Raw genomic sequence first — 24,052 nt, forward strand, 5'->3', positions numbered from 1 at the left:
GGTCTGCTTCTACCAGCTATGTAAAAGGGAACTGGATTTGTGTGTGTGTGGACTAGAGTCTTTTGTTGTTTTTTCAATAATGATTTTTCTCAGTAAAATAGCAGGGAGATGCAATGAGATTATTTTAAATACGGCTGTGTTGTATCTTCCCACATTGATTGTTCCTGCTGTCTCTGCAGGTAGTTGATCAGTGCCGTCAGTCTGAATGGCAGCACCTGTTTGTTAGAGAGCTGTCACACGTGTTCATCTTCGCTTCCTCAGAGAGGACAACCATAAGCAAATGGAGGTGGTGGTGTTTCAGGCACTGCTTTGTACAGGATGTGCCAGACAAGTCCCTCTCACTTGCAAATTTGTGGAGTCCCATCTATTGTGTCTCTGCAGAGTATGTGTTCTCAGAGAAAAAGCAGTTTTGAAAACCATTTTCAACCTACTTTGAAGGTTGTATGTGAATGATTACAGTTTTGAAGAAGCTGGTTACCAGTCCCTCTAGGTGTCTGTTGATAGCACTTAGATTTGTGCTAATTGAGCTTGTTCACATCTACTAAGTAAGGTCATTTCAGTGCTTTTAATCTCCATCAAAACCCCTTTTTGTCTTGTCTTACTCTTCTGTAAAACAGAGAAGGGAAGAAGTGTATCATTTAAAGATTTCCTGTTTACAGAACTCAGACATTTTTGTGGTCTGTGCTGAGTAGAAGTCTTTTGTCACTTTCAGTCATTAGTTACTGAGGTCATCTTGTCATTACTCTGGAGCTAAAGGCTTTTTCTGGTTGCAGCAAGTGAGGTGTCTAGGTCATCCTAAAGGCTCATCTGACATAAAATAACTAGACAAGCTGCTTCTTTATGCTATCTATAGTTGTCACAGCTAGCACTAAAGTTCTTTCCTGACACATTTGTATAAAATTTGCCCTTTTCTTCCAGGGGCACATTAGCATTAAATGAGAGCTCACATCCAAACTCTGTTCACAGGTTACAAACCTGTCCCTTGAAACACGAATGATGAAGTATTTCTGGTTGATCTTTAGTATCTCAGAAAGAATCACACTTTATCTTGTGCCTTAATTTCTATTTGTTGGATGCCTTTGTTGGTTGCTTTTGTAGAGAGGATGAAAATACTGATTAATTTAACACTGGACTGACAACTCTTCAGTTCCTGTTACAAACCCCGTGATTGCCTCCACTGATCTTGAGCTAATCACTTAGGGTCCTAACGGTAGAAGATAATTCGAATTAATGAACTTTTTCTTTCTTTCTTTCTTTCTTTCCTGAATTCAGTGAAAACATTTTTGTGTCTGAATTTCCCTATTCTCCAGAAATGGGAATGATATTATCTGCCCACTTGAGGATGAGAGCTGTTTGTTAATGTTTGGAAAGGACTGTGGAGATGCAAAGATTGAACTCAACGCTCTTCATTCAGCCTCTGAGGAGTCCTTGTGATCTAAAGTTCATTTCTTCTATGCTTTACAAAAAACAGGGTTGATTGGTAAATTAAAAATTTAACCCAACCCTCGGTGTGTCAGAATGACATACATCGGGTCTGAACACAAAGGTGCCTGGGAAACGGTTTCCTGGACAACACTAGCAAAGAGAAACCACTTCATGAAATCTTGTCTCCTTGATTTAGGGTCTGGGGAAAAGTACAGATGGAGAAAAATGGCTGAAGGATTGATGTTACTGAACCCAGCAAGTATAGTCAGGAGTACTCACAAGTATATATATACACACTCACAAGTATAGTGAAGGAGTTAAACAGTTTCCCCATTGCCGGTTTGTAAAATAGTCAAACATATTCCTCACGTTATATTCTACATAATTTGCAACAGTTAGCAGTGGAAATCTTATATTCCAAGTCTCATGAAACCAGTCAGCCAGCAAATGGCACCTCTGCTTGAAACAGGAAAGATGCCACTACACAAAAAAGGAAAAATGGATTTGCTTCCAATAGGAGGAAGTTAGATTTTCAGCTGACAGTTCCAGGAGCAGACCACCAGTTATGGATGTCAGAAGAAAATGGAAGATGTTTTCTTCTCTACCAAAACTTCCCTATCTTTAACATGGTCTCTCTTGTCCTTTGTCACTCAGATCCCACACCTGGTTATCAGCACTGATTCTTTCTTCACCTTATGTCATTCCTTTGCATCATGTAGTCTGCATCCAAAGCAGGCTGTTGCTCTCAGAGATCTGTGCTGCTGTCTCAGCTCCCAGCTCACTTTTGGTGAACCCCTCCCCTTTGGCCTTAGCACTGTGTACCTCAGGTTCTCACATTTCTCTTGAATATATTTCTGCAAAGGTTATCACATTGTGATATTTCACTCTTTCACCTCTGCTTTCTCTATGTTTGATTGCATCTACTACAAGCATCTTGTTTTCAGACTTCCGCTTCTCTCCGCTTACCTTTCTTTTTGTACTCACCTTGGACTGTGCCAGTGATTTCAGCCTCATGTATCAGTTTGTTCACTCTGCCCTTGGTTTTATTTGTAACGCTACTGTCATCTGTTGTTTCCGACAGGAGATCTAAGGCCCAGTTCAGCCACTGACACCAGTACTAAATTTGCAGATGACAAGAGTAGGGAGCATACAGAACAAATATCCACATCGTTTTAGTGCTTGTATCCCATATCTTAGAAAATGAGTCATGCTCGGCACTGGTTGCAACGCAGTTTGCTCTGCCTGACAGCCTCTGCTGTTACCCCTGCTTGATACCTACATCTGCTTTAGCTTTGTTCAACTTCAGGCTGTGAACTTTGGTGGGCAGGATTGTATCCTTCTCCTTGAGCAGTGCCAAGCACAGCTGGGACCTTGATTTTTGCATGGGACTTCAGAGCTCTCCATCAAAGAGACAGCAGGAGCCATAAATGGAAGCTGCTCTTTCCTTGCAGAGCCCAAAGGATGAGCATCACTGCAAACATTATCTGCTTCTTCCTCAAACTGAATCCTCAAAGCTGCACCGCTCAAGGCTGACAGATTGCACAGAGTCCAGAAAGCCTGAGATGTTGTCAGAGTAACTGTGTTAGCGTGCCCTGCTTGCAGAGAAGGTGTGAAGGGGAAGAAACATTACAAGCATCATAAAGACCAGCTGCTGGCACTGCTCAGTGATTCTGGAAGGTCATGGGGGCTGATTGTGAAGGAGTCATCTATTTACATGCAGATATCTTAGCCATTAGTGATGGTGAGGGAGAAGGCAGTGAGGAAAGTAAAGAAAAGTTATGATAAGACATTGTTAAAATCCTTCAGTTGTGAAAAGTTCAGTGGAATGTGGCAGAGGTTCTTTAAACAATGCAAACTATACAGTAGGGCTCTCAGAACACATTTCTTTTTATAGAACAGGCCCATAGGGCAATATGAATTCTCTAAAATTCAGATTTTATTAAATAGCCCATCTCTTTTCCTTTTTATCTGATGGCAGTAGAAATAAATTCTAGGTATTCTGGGCCTAGGAAATTGTTTTGTTTGGTTTTCCTGGTATTATGACAGTGATCCAAATTCTTTCATCTTATAAGGCTGTAGAGAATTTTGTGCTTGTCAACATTGTCCTTGATTGCTTGTTGCAGTAACATAAAAGTCAGGACAGTGAATCCTGTTAAGAGGAACTGACTTTGACAGGGAAAGAGAAGCATATTTCTCTTATGAAATATAAAGATAATGAAAGGAAAATCGAGACAGAGTTATTTCTAATGACAAGCATGCTAAGATTCAGTTGGGGAATGGAAAAGTAACTTCTCTTTCTTTTTCTTGAGGCTTTAGTTTGTTAGGAAAGAATTGATGGAATACCTCTGGCAGGCCGTGCATAAGATTGCCAAGCTGTTGTTGTCCTGCTGCAATTGTCCTAGGGCCTCTTTTGTGCAAAATGCAGTACGCATGTGTGCGTGCATGCACACACCCACTGAAGCAGTCTCCACGCTGCACAACTTGAAGCAAAAGAAGGCAGAAAGTGATGTATCTCAGAGCACCCAATGAACAACTCTTCTCAGTAGCACAAAGCTTTGAGCTCGACACTATCATGGGCATCGTGATAGAATGGCTTAGAGTGGAGGGGACCAATCTAAACCCACCCAGTTCCAATCCCCCTGCCATGGGGTTGCCCATGGATTGCCCACCACTAGATCAGACTGCCCAGAGCCCCATCCAACGTGACCTTTAATGCCTCCAGGGATTGGCACCCACAACTTCTCTGGACAGCCTGTGCCAGTGCCTGGCTGCTCTCTGAGTATCTAACCTAAACATCTAACCTAAACTTCTCTTTTAGTCTAAAGCCTTTGCTCCTTGTCCTGTCACTATCAGACTATGTATAAAGTCAATATCTCCTTCTTACAAGCTCCCTTCAAGTATTAGAAGGCCTCAGTGAAGTCTTCCCAGGGCTTCTTCTTCTCCAAGCTAAGCAAACCCAAATCTCTCAACCATTCTTCATAGGAGAACATGAGGAACAATCATCAAGAAACACTTCTGCTAATTTACCATGTCCTTTTGGCTTGCCTAGGACAAAGGCTGACCTTCATGGCAACCGGTATTCTTGAGGGCAGATATCTGTTCCCTTGGAGAGGAAAGAACGGTGTACTCTTAGTAAAGAATATGGGCCACAGTCACATTTGCAGTATCAAACTGCCCATTCTCTTTATTTTGAAATGCCAAAGAAGTTCTTCAGTTTAACATTTTCCTGCTTGTATTTGTTGTTTCTCTTTGCCAGGAAGTCAGTCACCCAGCTAGACCTGGCTAACACCAAGAAAGCTCTGATCATACCTGCTTTTGAGACTCTACGCTACCGCCTCTCCTTCCCCAAGTCAAAAGCAGAGCTGCTATCTATGTTGGACATGGGAACCCTCTTCACATTCAGGTAATGGAAAGTACTATCATTGAACCTTTGTTCATTACCTCTAAAGATTTTTTTGACTTTCTGTGAATATTTGATTTTTCTTTTTTCTGTCAGCTATCTAGCTCCATTAAGAAACATATTGGATATTTTTCCCTTTTCATAGAGAAGCAGTGAACAGTCATATGTGGACATATTCCATCTGTAAGCTTAGCATTTTATCTAGCATTATACTCCTCTACGGAAAGACTTCAGATGTTAAATTGAATTTGTTTTATTTTCATCATTTTTTATTGCTCTATGAAATCAGGCGTGACCATTACACTCATGTGCATGTAATTTGCTTCTTGGCTGCCAAATACTATCTGGATAGCTGTGTCCCTCATGTGACCAAAAATAATTTCTCTCTGCTCATCGGTTCACTTCCTCACTGACTGATTGGAAAAACAAATACAGGCTTGCCATGTGCTCTTATGAAGTATGAAATAGCTGCTTAAATAGCTGTAGTTTCACAATGCAGAGGTAAAAGTCAACTCTGACTAGAGTTGAGAAGCGAAGAACACCTAAATTTGGAGTTCCTCTCTGAAACAGACTCCTTTTGTGGCTGTGAACAACTCACTTCTATTATCTGCCAGACTCTTCAGTTTTAAAATATGGCTACCAGGGGTTAACCGTCTCATGGGTGTGTGGTAAGGTCTGATTAGCAGACAATTGTAAAGGATCATAGTGATGGCAAGAGTACAATATAGCCTTAAGATACTGCACAGAGAGGGGGCTTAGGAGACCTGTGTTCTTGTCCCAGCTCCGCTACTGCCCCGCTGAGAGGTGATACATGAATCAGTTCTCTTTCTTACATCTTTGTTCTCCATCTCTGAAATGCGGGTAACAGTGTTCACCTCTCCTTTATACAGTATTTCAAGATCTAGAGATAAGAACTATGAAAACACTGAGTATTATCCATGTCCAGCAGAGCTCTTTATCACCTCTCCCATCCTTTCCTTACCTTAGAGCTTTCCTTGCAGTTCTTCCATTCATTGCATTATGCAGCAGCCACCCTTCTTTCATGTCGCTTTATGCAGATGTCAGAGCAAACAGCCTGTGTGAGCCTGGAACACATAATTCTGACCCTCCATCTACAAGAAGTGATTACTTTGAAATAGAAGCTCAAGATGACTGAATTATTAGGGAGTCATGCCTCTCTCTTGAAAATTACATGAGGGTAATGACAGACCAAGCATTTTTCTCTCTCCTATGGCTCTTTAGCAGTTGAAGATATGCAAAATGACAATATATTTGTTGACAGAAAATATTTGTTTCTCCCATAATTGAAAGAAAAAATCCTTCCAGTGGAAAGTAACATCCTCAGGATTTACAGTTGTTACATTCCACCAGCAGCCAAATTTTCAGCCTGTGCAGCAGTGGTCTTCCACTACAGATTTCATTGTTAGGCTGTTCAGCATGTTGGCATGTTAGGTACACAGCCAGATTTGCAGGTCCTTTCTCAAGTCTCACACAAATATCTCTTTAACATTAGTGGGAGTTTTGCCAGGGCAAGGTTAAATAAGAAGTGGAGGATGTGAGTTCTGTAGCTGGTTTACATATTCATGTAGGATACATTTTACAGATGCTTCCCTAGTTTACTTTCGCTCATTTCATTGCTGAAATCTATCAGCAGCCACAAAGCAGCTGTGATCTGGGCTGAGAATTTCCACGTCCACCTTCAAGGTGCTTTAATAATGCTGCAATTCAAGGCTGAGCAGGTGGGAGGGAGATGGGGAGGACTGCTGTGACAGTGATTGCTGAGAGTGCCTGCAGCATCCCAGTCCCTCACACCACACTATAGATTACGATCTTTCCTTGGCTGAAATTGCTTTTGTCACCTCTTTTTCCAAATGGTGACCTTTTCTACCTCTGGGCAGCTAAGAAATACAAAACAGCTCTCAATTACATCCCCCAGTCAGCACCAAAAGAAAAAGGAAGACGTGAGCATCTGTGGATGACTGGGTGTGCTGGGTGGAAACCCTCTGCAGCGGTGGGATGCTTTGTCACGGATTGCTGGCTTTGTGTGCAGGTGCTGCCAGTGACTGTGCCTCACGAGGACGTGCCTGCCTTGTGGTTGGGTGGTAGCTGATGAACCACAAATGTACTGCCTACCCAGCTTTCAGGCTCACGGAAAGCCACAGCTGGTAGGAGATGTATCACATTGAGAAAACATAACCAACAATGACTGATTAACTAATTAAATGATTGCATCCACAATGCACAATCCACCATCTCTGGGCAGCCTGTGCCAGTGCCTCACCACCCTCTGCGTAAAGATTTTCTTCCTAACTTATAACTTAGGTCTCCCTTCTTTTAGTTTAAATCCTTATCCCCCTGTCCTGTCCTAAAAAGTCAGTCTCCCTCCTCCTTATGAGCTCCCTTCGAGTACTGGGAGGCCATAATGAGGTGTCCCCTGAAGATTCTCTTCTCCAGAGAAGGTGACTTTGTTGGGATTTTTCTAAATTTCTGCTGTGCTTGAAAATGTCATAGTCACTATTTTCACCAAGACAAACTTCTTCCAGGAGTCTGTGAGATTGAGCATGGCCTTAAAATTCAGTGTGTGTTTAAATCTTGGATGAGAAGGATCTGAGCAGGAAAACTAGATTTACTCATTTGTCCTGCTGATGGAAGACCAATACAGACAGTGAACCATTTTCTACAGTTATATTACCTAAAACAAAATCTGTTGGAAATGGCACACTCTTTTATGGTAGCTTCCCCTATAAGAACATCGTGCAATGATGTCTGTGTATGCTCATTTTGCAGTACATTTCACATGATGATTAGCTAGGCTAAGACCTAGCTCCAACAGACTATGTGTGCACTTAGAATCATAGAATCATAGAATCACCAAGGTTGGAAAAGACCCACAGGATCACCTAGTCCAACCATCCACCCATCACCAATACTTCTCACTAAACCATGTCCCTCAACACAACGTCCAAATGTTCCCTGAACACCTCCAAGGACAGTGACTCCACCACCTCTCTGGGCAGCCCATTCCAGTGTCTGACCACTTATTTATATGCAGGCATAATACCTGGCACATACTCTTTGTACATACATGTATGTAGTCTTAAACTCTCACAATTCTAGCTTCTAGTCTTATGATTTCATTATAAACAGTATGTATACCTTATTTGACCATCCTGTACTCATTTTCCTTTTTGTCCTGACATCAGCCACTTTGTCTGCCTCTTTCCTTCCACTCACATCAGTTGCTCTGAAGAGGCAAGTAGAAGATCTCTGGTATTATTTTCTCTGTTATGGTTTGGCCCGTTCCTTTCTTTCTGCTTTCTTTTGTCTCTCCAATCTCACTTCCCTATTTTCTCTTCATTGTCTGTTCCCTGCAATTTTAGCTTTCCTGCTGGTCCACTCTCTCCTCTCACAGAGGTTACACCTTAGCTAATGTGTGTGCTTATACTACTATCCCCAGAAAGGGGCAAAAGTAAGTGATGTTTTTATGGTTAGTGTCCTGTTCCACCCACTGTGTTAATCAGTGAGAGAGCTTTACTAGAAGAACAGCAGCATTTGCCTGACTCTCTGCAGGAATCTCTCAATTAACCAAAGTTTGCATGAGGCTTTGAAGATCCAAATCACTTTGTGAGTGTTTAGTAGTCATTATTATTATCATCATAATTAATTTCAAAATGCCAGAGGTAAGATGTTAGAAGATACAGCGTCTTCCACAGTTCCGTATCATTTTAAGCTCTGCATTATGACTGCATTTTTTCCAGTGTAGACAGCTGCCCATTAGTGGCTGCATAGGTTACAGTGTTATTTCCTGAAAGAGCCAAGAAAAGGAATGGGTTTTTTGGAAATGGTTCCAGAGGCCATTACAGACTGTAAGCTTCTTTTAAAATCTGGCACTGGTTTCTAATAACCTCTGGTTAGTTAATTCACTGTCAGTTTTTTTAACACAGAAGGGCTTTCTTCCCTGGTCCTCAAAGCAGATAGCTGAAAGTGATGCAATCTGTGTATAAGTTAGAAATGCAGCCTTCAAAGGACCATAAGTTCCTTGGGACACCACTGCTGTCCTAGTAATTCCATCCTCCTTCTCTGCCCCTGAACAAGGAGTCGGTGAAGCTGAGCACTTCTCTGTTTGTCCAGTGGTAAGCCATATGAACACAGAGCCAAAGTGGCAACTCTTGGGTTATGATTCTGTGTCTCTGTTTCTAGCAATGGCTTGCAACATGGTGAGAATTTCTGGCTTGAGCCATTGCCTCAGGTCCCAATTCTGCAAATAGTTAAAGCTTAAATCTCAACACTTTGAGTACATGAGTCATCCTTGTGTATTTCATGTACCTTGCATTACAAACTGGCAGGATGTTTGTTTTGCCCCTTCTGTTACACATCTCAGAACACTGTAATACAGATGGCCTGCTATGCCTTTGTTTCATTATTTAATCTATGAGTCTGCAGAAAGAGCCTGTCTCATTGATTTTTGGAAAGGTATAAGAAAAGTAAGTGGGCGAGAGAATCATTGACCCTGGCACTAATGGGGTGGATTCAAGCTGTGCTTGGAAGGAACCCGCTGTGGCCTAAACAAAATTAACGAAGTATAAAAGGATCTTTTTCTGTAAATCAAATTGATTACCTTAGTCGGGATCACATGGGCACTCCCTGCAATATAGAAAGTGCAGCAGAAAGCTCTTATGTGGTATTTTACTTATTAATTTAATTATGCACTTTGGCTCCTACCATAGAAATAACAGTAATTAATAAAACAGAACATCTATCCGGAGCTGCAGGTGTCTCTCATACAAATTATAAAATTACATATAAAGCAGATCGTGAATGTCACTGTGGTGTAGAAATAGCTAATTTTCAGGGCCTTAAGAGAGCTGCAGGATTTCATGCTGATTTTAGAGCGCTGATACCACCACTTGGTTGCTAGGAACAAGAAGCAGCACTTTGCAGTGTGGATGAACTGTCTGTGTATTTTGTAATTGTTTCTCACATGAGCGTTAGGTAGTGTTTTCACACTACCCTTCACCATCTAGATGTGTTTAAGCATTGAGCACATCGAGGCTGTGGGAAGTGTGCTGGAAATAGCCCTAGAAATTGCCTCTGATACATCCTGAAAATGACAATGTGAACTGCAAGCTAACGTCCTTATTTTTGAACCTTTTATCTAACAAGTAACGTTTTGTAGCCTCGCCAAGATGCATCCTGTTTAATTGCTTCCCCCTGTCCATGCAATTTATGTCTGCTTAAGGTATCACGTCTGGACAAAAGGGCATGCGCCAACCAACTTTGCCAAATGGCGAACAGCCACCACCCCCTACCGTGTGGAGTGGGAAGCAGACTTCGAGCCATACGTCGTTGTGAGGAAGGACTGCCCAGAGTATGACAGACGGTTTGTTGGATTTGGCTGGAACAAAGTAGCTCACATCATGGAGCTGGATGCACAGGTGAGGAGATGACGCCTGCATAACTCACCCAGGGCGCTGGGGGCGGGCAGCAGGGTTGTTAAATGACATCCACCTTCTGCACTACTGAAGTGCTCATCTGGCCTCATTAACTGCTTAGTGAGGGCTTTCTGAGCAGGGAATGTGCAGTTTAGTCCTTGTCAAGCATTAAAGAGAATTTCCTCATCTAGTAGGTGGCAACCATGTCCATGGCACGGGGATTGGAACTGGATGTTCTTTAGGGTCCCTTCCAACCTAAGCCGTTCTGTGATTCCTTAGTTCATTTGACAGTGCTGCATAAGCTGTTCTCTTGGAATAGTGTGATGCCTCCTGCCCAGCACTTGCTACCAGCCCCATCACCTACTATAGACCTGGGGAACTATAGACCTGACTGGAAGCTTCGCAGTTAAATAGAGGTTGATGAGTCCCAGCTGCTAATTTAGAATTCAGAAGGCAATCCCAAATTGAAACCAAGGCAAGGACCTTCAATTTCTGGCCTGGATTTAGAGCTCATCTCAGCAAAGCCAAGGACTCCACGTTTCTGGGGACTCTGGCTACGTGACACACTCCAGAGGATCGAGGTATTTGATCCTTGGGCTACTTGCCTCTTGGATTTGGGGCTTGGGCTGGTGCTTCTGTGCAGAATATATAAGAATAAGGATGCAAAGAAACCTCGAAAGCCCCAGACTGTCACCAGAGCTCTCAGAGCTGCCAAATTCCGTGCCACAGTCCCAGATTTTTAGGCTGGCAGTGGTTATGGCTCCATGGGAGCTCTCCATGAAATGGCAGTTTGCACTTCCCTGCTGTTCTTGGATGTGAAACTAACCAGTATGTTAAACAGCAGGGTCTGGATCTTGGCGTTTCCATTTATTTTGGTGGGTTTTGTTTGTTTGTTTTGAGTTTGCCTGCAGTTCCAGGTTTTGAGCTAGTAGCATTTCACGTTAACTGAAAAACCGTACCTCTTGGCCAGCTGTATGCCACTTTGCTAACTTCTGCTATGACAACATGGATCTGAGATGTGACAGGTCCTTCTCTGCCCAATTCTTACCAGCTTACATGAAGCAGAGCAGCACAAGACATACAGCAAGTTATTGGGAGATTCTGTCTTTGGGGTGCAGGATACAGTGTTTTTCATGCAAGCAAGTATGTGGGTAGAATATTTTCTACTTCTGTTGCAAAACCACATAATCACTTTGCGCTGCATGCCATTTGCCCCCGTTTGCAAAAGGGCATTCACAACAAATCCTTGCCTACTTACGTTGAGAAAAAAAAATGACTACAGACTACATAAAAGATATTGTCCATTATGTTATCATTAATAATAATTGCTCTGCCATAGCAGTTTAATTTTCCTGTGCACTTTCCAAACACTAATCAATTAACTATCAGTTGTGGAGAATGCCAGTGCGATGATGTATTATTTGTTGATCTGAGTATCAAGGCTTGCATTCCCACTGGCATCTCTCATTTGGCACTCATGATTTAACTCTTTTGTTCAGAGACATTTGCTTAGCATACAGACTTAAATGTAAGAAATTGGAACATTTTTCAAAGTTGATCATAGCGTAGGTATTTTAAATGGCCATTGGGACAGAACTAACTAAGTTGGGAAATTGTTTTTCTCACTCTTTCGGCCTTAAAAACACACTGAAAAGAAGTTTTGCTTTCATCTGTAATGACACGGGTATTGGCCTGTTTTTCCACACAGTCACCCTGGAGGAGACATACCACTTTCCCCTGTGGCAGCTAGAAATACCAAATTCCCTGGGCTAGCCCGAAATATGCTACGCTACCCTGTTGTTCTGTTTTCCTTGCAATAAATTCAGATGTGTCCCTAGCTGGGGCTTATTTAGGATTTTTCTTCAGGGAGCTTTGATCTCCCAACCACTCCTGCTGCATATTTTGATCCATCTCCTGAATTCTTTCTCCTTCCACTGGCTGCTCCTTTAATGTAGGAGGAAGGAATTGGGATAAATGGGGTGACACCCCTTCCTTAAAAACGAGGGAACACTGCACCAAGCATTCATAAGGCATTCCTTCGGCTTCAGCATCAGATCAGGTTGCTGCCAGCTATTTGGCTGGCTCTGTTATCAGCAGGCAAAACAGCTCCTCAATTGAATTATTTCCCAGCTCCTTGAAACTGCAGTGTCTGTCAGAAGGACTGTGGGAGACTCCTTACCAAGAGCCTGTGCCACTAACCATCCTTCAAAGCAGCACAACTTGGAGATAATCTTCATTATTATTCTAGGGGCACACAGATGTCCACTGAGCTGGATGCTGTAAAAATACATAGATAATGACAGTCACTGTCTGAAGCATTTATAACGTGTGAGGTAGGAACAGAGGTTCCCACAAGCGCTTTCCTTTCTCAACAGACATTTTCTTGTGGTAGGGATGGGCAATTAGGAAACCTTTGCCTGCTCTTCCAGTGACTGTGGAACTAGACTGTAAGCATCATTTTCCAGCCCAGCCCAGCATCTTTCAAAGGGGCTCATTAGCAGCAGACTAGTATTTTTTTTGGAATCTTTTATGTGCCTAAAGGCCTTTCAGGGATGGAGCATTGCTGTGCTGAACAGTTTACACTGCAGAGCATAAACAGGCACCGACTTTTAGGATTATAGACTTGAGATGGAAATAGAATGAGATGCACAACAGAAAAGATTATATGAGGGGGATTTATCTTCCTCTGCAGATTCAGGCCTTGATGTTAAGGTCCCGCAGAGTTATTACGCAGTTTGTTGTTTATCATCTCTCCTCATTCCATCATGGCAGCCTTTGTTTCTGTGTTTGATTTCACATTAGTTCTAATTTTTTTTTTCCAACTAAAAGACTTCTGCCTGTGAACACCAGATTATTTTGCTCTTCCTCCGTGCTTGTCATCCCTAACAAGCTCAGTGGGGCCCATTCCCATATATGACAGATTGTCACTTGGCACAAGTATTTACTGCTTTTGCACTGCCTACCAGGGAACAGACACTCCCTTAATGAGAAAGGAGCAGCCACAAAGCTGCAGCTGCACCTAGATGTCCAACAGGCGCTGCTGTTTCCTCAGTGTCTCTGAGACAGCACTGCACCCTTAGCACCTTCATGTTGGGCTGTGTTCCTCAAACACCTGTTTTTTGGTAGCATCTTAACCCAGTAGTTTTCAGTATCTTCTGGATCGATTGTATTTTGTTTGGTGAATAAAGATCTGTAGGTGAAAATTATAGGGCTTATTAGCTCAGGTGTGTTCTCTCCCATAAATGTCTTTCCCTGACAAATAGTCTGTCCCTACACAGACTCCTCAAGCTACAAATGACTGGAATGTGCAAACCAGGAGAAGTTCAACACAATTATTTTAAAGCCAGCATGCTCCAGAGAAGCTCAATGGTTATCCCACTGTCTTAGGCAAAGATGGTTAATAATGCAATGCAACAACAGTTGTAAATGAAAACTGGGTGAAGACAACAGCAAATGTGCTTGCGAAGGTTTTGAAGTGTCTTGTCATTTGCATCTAATGTGAACTCAGACTTTCTTAAATCTCATATGAAAAAGGTAGCTGGCATAACCCTTGTGGGAATAGATAGCTGGTTCTTATACATCCTACAGTAGTTACTATTCAACTTTTCTAGGAAGTGCTCTTTGCCCAGTTTTGCCCCAGTGATCATATATAAAAATAATATTAATAATAAAAATTGAGCAAATCTAACTGGAGTAACTGCAACTTAGATGAGGCATCATTTTTAACAACAAAAAAAAAAAAGTCAAAAACTTGGCCAGGTATAAATAAAAAGAATTAGTGAAATACTAGAGGAATTAGCACAATACATTAGACTCTGTGAAGGATAAGTTGATTTATGTAAAACTTTCTCAAAGTATATGGAATTAGCAGGTCCATCTTCACACACAGCCTATAAAAGATACCATGTTCTCCCACTACTTCAGGTTTATAAGTAGGCTGGGACAGTTTTGCTGCTCTGATTATCTTAGCATAAAGGCAAAGCAACACAGGATGTGCCTTTTTAAATATTGCTTATTCCAGCATCACAAGTGAAACAAATTACAGGGGCAATAGCAGGCTTTTACATGGATATTTGAGGCTCACGCTGTGTGCATTCACAGTTGGTTGCAAGCACACTACTGCAAAATTTGTGCTGCAGACATGGCTTCAGGCATGACCTCAGCACGGTTTCGCTATTATTTGGCTTATACCGAGTAAAATATTTTCAAAGACAAAGTAGGTCTTTCATACACAGAAAAAAAGTATAACTTGGAAAAAGGTTTACTGGGCATAGTTGTGTGAGTTAGTTGTTCTTGAGGCCTACACTGCACTGTCGCATGATGGAATGTGCTTGACTGTGGAGGTATGAGAGAGGTGCACTGCAGGAGGGCTCGGGATCACCCCTCACAGCCGGTGTCTTTCTCCCCCAGGAGTACGAGTTCACGGTGCTGCCCAATGCCTACATGATCCACATGCCGCACGCCCCCAGCTTCGACATCACCAAGTTCCGCTCCAACAAGCAATACCGCATCTGTCTCAAGACCCTGAAGGAGGAGTTCCAGCAGGACATGTCACGTCACTACGGCTTCGCAGCTCTCAAATATCTCACGGCAGAGAACAACAGCTAGCACAGCGGAGCCGGTTCATGGGAAACAGAGATGCCGGATGGAGGAGCCACTCAACATTTGGGGCCCAGTCTTCAAACTTCAAACTGAGAAATACTTTCTGTTTTTATACCATACCTGGCAGTTCTAACAGTAGGGATTTGAAGTGACATTTCTTCAGACTACGGTCATTAGCCCCTTCCTCAACGATCCCAGGCCTTTCAGCTTTAGCATTTGTGAGGTGTCAATGAGAGGGGCCGGCCACTCACCCGCCATACCACAGGTGGTGGGAATGAGGCACAAGCTGGGAATGCACTCTGTTCTCTTAACTGCAGAGCAAAGACAGATCTTCAGAATATAGGATTTCATGTTGCTATTTAATTATGAGACATACTTTTTAACTCTAAAGGAAGATCTTCGGGTCGCTGTCCTGTGAATTTCAAATCTGCACTACTCTGAAAGGGAACTTTCACCTGTGAACATTCACAGTGGCCCTCTTAACATGGATGACCTTGTTAATGCAGGATGAGCCAAAAGTCTGAATTAGCCTTGAAAATGAAGGGGACATATATAATACTGCACTCCAGAGAAGGTGTGTTACTGGTTTAGGTGTGTACATGGTATTGGATGGTCTTTTATTCTCAAATTAGTTACGTTTTATCAGGAAAATCCCCTATGCCCTACCCTGCCCTTCCCCAGTCCTAAAAGCTGTTCCTTTCCTTGCTGAGGAAGTGTTCCCCTTGTGTTTCTTTGCCATATTCAGTTCTAATGGTCCAGTAAAGGAGATCAGTAGCTCTGCTAGAAAGTGAACAAAGCCTGTCAGTGTAAGGTCTGCCTTCACCAGAGCAACTTGTTCATGCGTGTCTCATAAAATAAAGGGCCTGGTTGTAACTCTTTATCTTTTTTAGGCAAGAATTGGATTTTGCCTACAAGGCATTTTGTGCGGGGGGATATTGATTCGTAGACTCATTTCAGTGCATGCCCATCTGTGAAGGCGTCGGGCATTGGGCTTTAAGTGGACTTCTTTGCTGAACAGGCAACATAAGCATGGCAACTTACAGCCTGAGTGCTCTCCTGCTGCCTGCTACAAGGTCTGAGAACTACTTCGTTAAAGGAGTATATAAATAAAAGGAACAGAACTGTTAGGAATAAATTCCCCATTCGAGGGAGAAAAGAATGTGTTGGGAATCTGAGTGTGAGTGTTTGCTTAAATGTGGACTGGTCAAGTTCACAACTTCGATACACACAGGAATATTCTGGAGGGTGGAAAGGAAACCTAACAAGCAAAACACAGAAAACAAGACACTGGACTTTTTACCGTTTTCTTTATTCTTCAATATTAATGTTGTGTTTACATTGGATAAGGAGATGAGGTTTAATGCACTACCCTTCGCAGGGCTCTTTGTAATTTCTTTTGCAATGTTAATAGAGAAAGCAGAAACGACTCAGTGAGAAATGTGTCTCTCTCCCTTCCCCAGATCCCTGTGCAACCACATGTACCAATACCACTGCCTGAGCTGGGAAAATGGATCCACAGTGCATTATGCTCACTTTGTTCCACTTTGTTTTTCAGCCACTGCACCTTCTACTTTCCTCCCTGCTTCATCCCTCTAGAGCTTGGTTTTATTTCCAACCTGACATTTCGTGAGAGCTGTCTGTTACGGTGGAAACCATGCAGTTAAACCAGACATTTAAACTGCAAATATCAGTTCATCTTGCTGTGTATATATAAGAAAAGCCAAAAAAGGCAACATTTTTGACAAGAAATAAAAAGGGGTAGGAAGCTATGTGTAATTACTACTTTTTCCCCTGGGAGTGTTGACTGTATAAGAATACATCGCTACATAGTTTTCCAAAGTGCTTTTCTTTGGTTCTTAATGGCTTTATGTAAAGATTTACATATAAACCTGTGAAGAGCTGGGAAGAAATGAAACGAGTGCTTAGATAGTCCTGGCTAAAATATATTTATTGAAAAAAAAAAATCTTAACTCCCCAAGTCCTATATTACTCACCATTGAGGGTCCAGATCATTGTGTATCGAGAATTAGAAGAACCCTGCAGCACAGTCCTGTTGATTATCTAATGTACAGAAAGATATGAAAAGTTGATCTTAGGAGAGGCTGAACATTTGTGCCTACACAGAATCTACTGTCAGATTTTCAGTGTGGCCACCATTACGTTATATATATATGGAAAAAATTTCATTTCTGGATGTATGTTTCTCCTTGACTTAACAGTGTTGCCCAGGGATGGACTAGGTTGCACTGCAGCACCATAGCCTGTAGCATGGATCTGTACTTATTTTGGGTGTAGCACTATCAGTGTGAACATCATTCTCTCCTTGGTCGTGAGAAGCAAACTAGGGGCAGGGTGGTAGTTTACTAGTTGCCTATCTGTGCAATCGTGAGACCTCCTGGATAGACTTAGATGTGTGGGCTGGTGTAACCAGCTCTGAGATTGGCAGTAGGTTCAAAGAGTCTTCCTTTTTTTTCCTTACAGACCTGATTCTGACTTGTGTCTGTCATGTTATGTTTGTCTGTGTGCTTCCCAGTTTGAGAGATGTGGGGCTTGTGTGATTTTAACACATTTCAGCCAATTACTTGGTAGCAAATTAGGCTTACTTACCTGTCTTTTAACTGCCAGGGATCCTCAAACAGAATGAAAAAAACACCACCAGCAAAAATCCCCAACTCAGCTACAATACTGACTGTCCACCAGTCCTCTGCTGTGATAGATACTTGCTTTGCTACTTAATTCTCAGATTTCTCCCAAATTCTTCAAGAAATGTCAGAGAAGCTTGATAACTTAATGCCTTTGATTTATTGATTTGTTACACCCTCTTCTCTCTTGAGTCTTCAGTCCATGACCTCTCCTTATCTTTGTTATTTGAAAAGTGTGAGTCTCCCATTTAGATACCATTCAGACACCGTCTCTGGTGAAGACTGATGCAAATGAAACATTTAGATTCTTGTCAATGTCCTTACTGTCTTTAATCGTTTCCTTTACTTACTGTGTGAGGTGGCCTACTGGTTCTCTCCAGTTTTCTGCTTTCAGTGTACTGAGCAAACGTGTATTTTCAGTGTTAACTTCCTACTATTGGTCTTCAAATTCCCTCTTACCTTGCTCAAAATCCATCTTAACTATTACATACCTTCATTTCAGCTTTACAAAGTTTTCATTTCCCTTCTCTATGAAGATTTCTAGTTTAGTCTGAATAACTTCAAAAATCTCTGATTCAGAGTTACTAGCATTTCATCCTTCTCTTTCATTTATGTAAGGGAATACCAAATTTACAATTCCCTTCCACTTTTAATCTGAGGATTTCAGAGTTGTTGGTATTTTTTTCTGTTTATTTAGGGCTGCTGATTGTTTCTTTAAAAGAAAAAAGGTGGGTTCCTTTCTTTCATTCTGTTGTCTTTTTTGTTGTTGTTGTTTGTTTGTTTTTGGTTTGTTTGTTTGTTTGTTTTTGGTATCTAATGTGACATATCACCCTATTAGATTTTAAGGGGGAATTTGTTTTGAAGAAATTCTTTCTTCAAGCTTCCTAAATGCTAACCTTCTCCTAGTGAAGGGATCCAAACTAAAAGCCAACAGAACTCTTGTGTTCTTCTTACTGAGGGTCTTATCTTGACACATCTTGTCCTTTGTTTACCTTTCCATTCCAAAACTCAAGTTCTTGATGTCTTTTTCAGCCCTGTAAGCCCCTTCCAGCACCAGAACCTGAACTGTGTATTTCCCAGCACCTTCTGACCTCCTACTCTGTTTTGGCCATAATTACTGTTTCAAATAATAATCTGTTAGCTGGCACTCAGTCCTTCTATTTTTGTTTTCATGCTTCTCCCTTTGATGTAACAGGCTTTGCAATTAAAGTTTTGGCCAATGCTCTTACCTATATTTAATGCCTTATTACAGCCCACTAATATGTCTCCATGATTTCTCACTGTTGTCACAGCATACACCTTCAAATATTTGGCTATAATTTCCCTCCTATCACTTTCTGGCTAAGGATCGTCCGCCATTTACCATCTACCTTTTGAAAATGTCTTTGCTTTTCCTGAATAGTCCTTAGTATCGATCAGATTTTTTTTTTCCCAAGTCCTACTTTCAGTAATTCCTTCCAGCCTTGCTGTTTTCCTGTATGAGCAATCTGGTTCCACTTCATATGTGTGATTTTTATTGTATTTGTAATCATCATCTTGGACTCGGTGACACAAAGGAATTAGCAATGTACCTGCAGTTCCACCGCTTTCGTTAGACTGAAAATCAGATATGCTCATGTTTGTTCTTAAGTGCTGAATTTTTACCGGGTAGGCTTCATGTGGTTTGTGTGTGAATCATAAACTGCATTTTCCTTATACTGTGACAAGTGGAGGCACTTTGTAGTGCTATTTGCAGTACTTACTGTAGCAAAGTAAGCCCTGTGTTAGGAAAAAAAGACAAAAAAACCTTGTCAGGACTGTAGCTACTCTTTCTCTCTGCAGGGGAAAATAAGGCCCTGGCACAGCTGAGCAGTTTTATAAATGCCCTGCACAAAACACATCGCACATTATTTTCTGGTAGGTGTAATCGTATATCGTCCAATTAAATATGAAAAATACATTTTTTATGTTCTCATTTTTACATGCAATCCTATCCAGAAGATAATGCATTTCCTTCTGTATCCTGCCAGTTTCCCCCATTACTTCAGGCTGCCTAATAGCCCCATCTGTTTTTGGCTGAGAAAGATTAATGACCAATAGCGCAGGGAGCCCTGGCAAATCAGCAGAGATATTACTCTTAGGCATTGCACAAGACATTCCGTGCTGCTCTGCCAGACATTGTATGGGTGTTCCTCAGGTTTGAGTGCAGCAGCAGGAGAACACAGCAAGCTCAGCAAGTGGGGTGAGCATCATTATTTATGAATTTCAGCAAGGTCTAATACATTAGAAGGTAGGAGTGCACAAAAAAACTATCTTTGTTAGCTCAAAAACAATTTGATTTTAGGAAAAGAAAGCAGCAAAGTTTCTGAAACTCCACTGAATGAGACTGAAACAAAGTCACTTGTAGACAATGACAGCCAAGAACCTGCTTGTTTCCATTTCAGTATTGAAAATGCAGAAGAATTGGCAGGTAAAGGAAGTAATTTTTATGGTAGTAATTGAGAGTGCACATTCAGACTGTATGTTTACAGCTAAACACTTTGGTGAATTGCTAAATGTTTAAAGAGTATTATTCTGGTTCACTATATAAATTTAAGTTTGAGAAAGCTGCTGGCTGTGCACAGCAAGTCAGGGATCAGGAAAGGCTTATAAATCTGGATTTAGAAATACCTTGCTTTTATAGGAACTTGTTTTCATCAGTAGTTCTACATTCCCAAGACAAGACACAGAGTCCTCAAGAATTTCAAAAGGAGCTTTTCTACAGTCAGCTGGCTGGAATGTATTCCTCTTACAAATACTGGGAATTTGGGGTTTGCTTGCTCTGCAGAGTGGAGTTATTGCACTCAGTTGAAAAAAAAGACACTGGGAATTAGAAAAACAGCTAAATATTTGTTCATGTAATGTATCATATGGATTTATTTATTCAGACATGTTAATAGTTACTGTAATGGAGAATTAGCTCATCGATAGTGTCAGGATCTAAAAGGTCATATCACAATGTCCTAAACTTCTGCAGAATGCATTCATGAGAAGCACTGTGCAGGTGACAAAGGCTTCATTTGAGCTCCATGGTGTGTTGCCGTGAGACACGAGATTTCAATCCAAAAGAAGTAGTTCTGACTTGGGGCTAGTCCTCCAGTGAGACATGTAGACACTACCCTCACAACATATATTCAAGAAGAGGCCTCCAAACGCTAGGCCAAGTAACTCAAGCCAAGCTAAGTCTATTCCTCAGTATTATGGCAACATATTTCTCAGACAGTGGACATGTACATTATCTAAATTAACCATTTTATCACAAGACTCCTGCTAAGGCTGAAAGATCAGCCATGTGAAAGATATGGTATGTGAAAATTCAAGTTGCTGCTGGAACTGGTGCTTGGCTCATACGACTTATTTCTGTCCCTTGGTACGTACAGATTAGGACATAGTCCCTCCACGTTCGTTTGCTGGGTGTTTTAGAGGACTCATCAATCATTCTGTGCACAGAGTGGATGGTGCTCAGGGAGTGAAGCATCTGGGTGATACTTCTTTTTACTTTTGCTCTCACTGAGCTTTTCATAATATGAGAGCTGCCTTGATTCTGAGCAAAGCCAGACATTTTTTTAACTTTCTTTTTTTCTGAGAGATAGGTTTAAATTGTGATTTAGGAAAATCAATTATCCCCCATGCCCTCAGGCTTTCTGAGCAGAATGCCTGCAGTTCTGTTCTATGGGCTTTTCTAGCGTGGAGGGATCCCACGGAGCTGATGGAAATTACACACTCAGAAGCCATGCAGCACTCAGCCCTGAGCCTATGAATGCTAACAGCTGAGCATGCAAGAGCGATGAATCCCAGCTCTGCCTGAGCCCCCAGCGTGTCTGCCCCCACTCTGGGAGCACTGAAGTCCATGGGCACAGTTTGTCAGGAGAGCAGAGAAGAAGAGATGGAGTAAATAACTTGGAGGAGTACTTTATGTAGCCAAATTTCCAGAGGAATGAGAAAAGCAAAAGCATTCTGGGCTCTCTCAGAAGGGCTTTTTGTAAAATTGTTTGTGGGTCGAACTCATGGCATTTCTTACCGAATGCTGGTCATTGTGGTCCAACTGTAGTACATTTTGTGGGCTGTAAAATTCATGGAAGTCTGCAGTGAGATTAAACCGTTCTCAGCTCAAAGATATTTAATTTGTTTCAATTCTTTGCATTCCCACATTGCTCCTAATGGAAAGGAAAAGTAAATATATATATATATATATATAATAGCAGCTGGGTAACGGTAGGAGTCTGATTATGCAGCCTTTGTAAAATTGTCTGCACCTTAAGTCGGCACTGGGGTCAATGGTTTGGGCAAAGCTGGTGTTAGCGAGGTTCGTAGAGTTTTGTCTTTTGATCTGCCTGTGGGTCTGTTGTTCCAGCAGTGCTCTCCAGCGATGCTGTAAGGAAAGAAAAAACCATCCGGTGCTGATTGATCTGTGAACTCTTCATCCAGTCGGAACTAAACAGCAGCAGCAGGGAGGACAGCACCGCTGCCTGCTTTGAGTTTTTTGAGAGGGCGATAGTGAGTTCCAAATTAAATTTATTATTCCAATAGACTTTGTGGAGCTTTTCTACATTTTAGATGTGTGCTCATAGGGAGCGACATAGGCCCGTTGGGTTTAGGTAGAGGTGAGTAGAATGAAATCGGAAGTGTATATATTTTCCCTCAACATCGTGCCCAGTGCTTACTAATTATATTAGCAGCAATTAATCCAGCTGGCTTGAGACTCGGCATTCAAGCTGAGCAGTAAGCTTCTGCTGTGTTCATAAGAAAATAGACATATCATGAATGAAATGATGCTTTCTGTCCGTAACATTAGTGAATATTGCTGTAATTATTCATATGGCCAAATCAGCCATGGATAATATCTTATCTATGACTTGTGCATAGTTTACATCTTTTGCTTTCCACTATTAGGGTTTATTCAAAGTACAGCAAAGGCAATCCAAAAAAGCAATGCTTTCTGTATGGACTCGTGAGGATTAATATTCGTGGAGATGCATGATAACTGCAAAATATCTAGCAGGTTTTGTAATCAAAGTGGAAAATAGAGGCACAGTCTTCTCCTTTCTGTTTACACATACTATAGCAAAACAAGCGTATGTAAGGATAACAACTCCCTAAATGGGTTCTCCTAAGATCCAAATATTTTATAATTTTTGTTGCTTTCATTTCCATTTTCATATGTGAGACAAACAGTTTGCCAGACTTTATTTTCTCAAGCCGATACATCTCTCTTCTGCATCAGACCTGCAAATATTAGTGTGTTCTAGGGCACAGAATAGGAATTGTTGAGAAGTCCTCTAATCACCTCTTTAGTATAGAGGTGCCCTTTTGGTAGCCTCAGGGATTGTTCTTTGCTTTGTGCTACCAAAGGTTTCATTTCTGTCATCTTTTAAGTATGAAAGACCACTGGCTTGTGCTGTCCCCCCACATGAGTTATGTTACCAATACACCATGGCATGGCACTTGAGCCTCCACATGAATTTGTTCTGCAGCTTTTTCCCATTTTAATTTTCAAGTCTAAGCCTAAGAGGAAAACCAGCAGTGTGAAGCTATAAGGATGGAATCACTATGTCTTGCATTATTTTTGATATATTGACATTTTTCAAACTTTTCTATACCCTAAACTATATACCTTCCAGAAAAATGTTGTTTTGAGAGTATCACTGTGGATTATCCAATTGGGTTGAAATCATCAGCATGTACAAAAAGTTTGCACAAGGTTCCATAATGTGCAAATTTGCTACAAATTCTGTCAAAATCAATTTCAGAAGCCTTCAGGCAGCCTGTTGTAGAGTTTTCCATTCTTGTCCTGCCCTCTCAACATCCTGTACCCCCAAATTCACGCTTACGCAATCTTAAGTAGGTGTTGGCAGGTACTTTGAAGACAGCATAGATACTTTTAATGAAGTTGAGATCTGGCTATGTCTGTTAGATAGGGAGAAAGCATCTTTCCACTATTGGCTCCCTTAAACCAGCATGAATTCACTTAAATAAAACAAATACTTGGGCTGCTTTGGGTAGGGAACAGAGAGACTTAGACTTTTTATACAGTTAAGGCCAAAAGGAGATCAGGTTCCTTAGGGCGCCTAACTACAATTTGGTAGCAGTGGGTAAGATGATGATGGTGACTGTGTGGCTCTGGAAGAAACAAAGACTTTAGAAGATTTGACAAATGTCATTTGATTTTGCTTTTCCTACACAATTGAATTGCCTTTCACAAAGCCATCTCCCAGCAGCTTATTTTTGCAATGGACAAGCACTAAATCACATAATAACTCTACAAACACTCATTTTCCTTCCAATTTCACCATAGGTCACATTGGCATAATTTGCTCTCTTTCTCCACCCTACACCAGAAAATGTCCCAGAACCTGAAGAAAGGTAGCACTGAAGTGATCTAAATATCTTGTACCTTGTAAGTCCAGAACCCCATGCTTTTGGGTGCCCAGCTGGAAGCCTTCAGGCCCAGATTCAGCCCATACAACAACTCGGCAGCTGTCTGAGAGCTGGGATGTTGGAGCTGACCGCTTCACCTCCTTTAGTAATTGATG

General features: G+C 41.6%; 1 protein-coding gene across 6 annotated transcripts in view; it reads left to right on the forward strand.

The window, feature by feature from the left end:
- LARGE1 (LARGE xylosyl- and glucuronyltransferase 1) overlaps positions 1-21,697 on the forward strand; it is a 288,816-nt gene extending 267,119 nt beyond the window's left edge. For 5 of the 6 annotated variants that reach the window (XM_046939033.1, XM_015285413.4, XM_015285402.4 and 2 more), the window contains 3 exons: positions 4,682-4,828; positions 10,065-10,260; positions 14,668-21,697. In XM_046939033.1, the coding sequence (XP_046794989.1) occupies positions 4,682-4,828; positions 10,065-10,260; positions 14,668-14,865 (541 nt within the window). In that variant the 3' untranslated portion in view covers positions 14,866-21,697. 6 annotated transcript variants of the gene reach the window in all.
- The last annotated feature ends 2,355 nt before the right edge of the window (positions 21,698-24,052 follow it).

The sequence above is a fragment of the Gallus gallus genome, chromosome 1, assembly GCF_016699485.2.
Source record: "Gallus gallus isolate bGalGal1 chromosome 1, bGalGal1.mat.broiler.GRCg7b, whole genome shotgun sequence".
Taxonomy (NCBI): domain Eukaryota; kingdom Metazoa; phylum Chordata; class Aves; order Galliformes; family Phasianidae; genus Gallus; species Gallus gallus.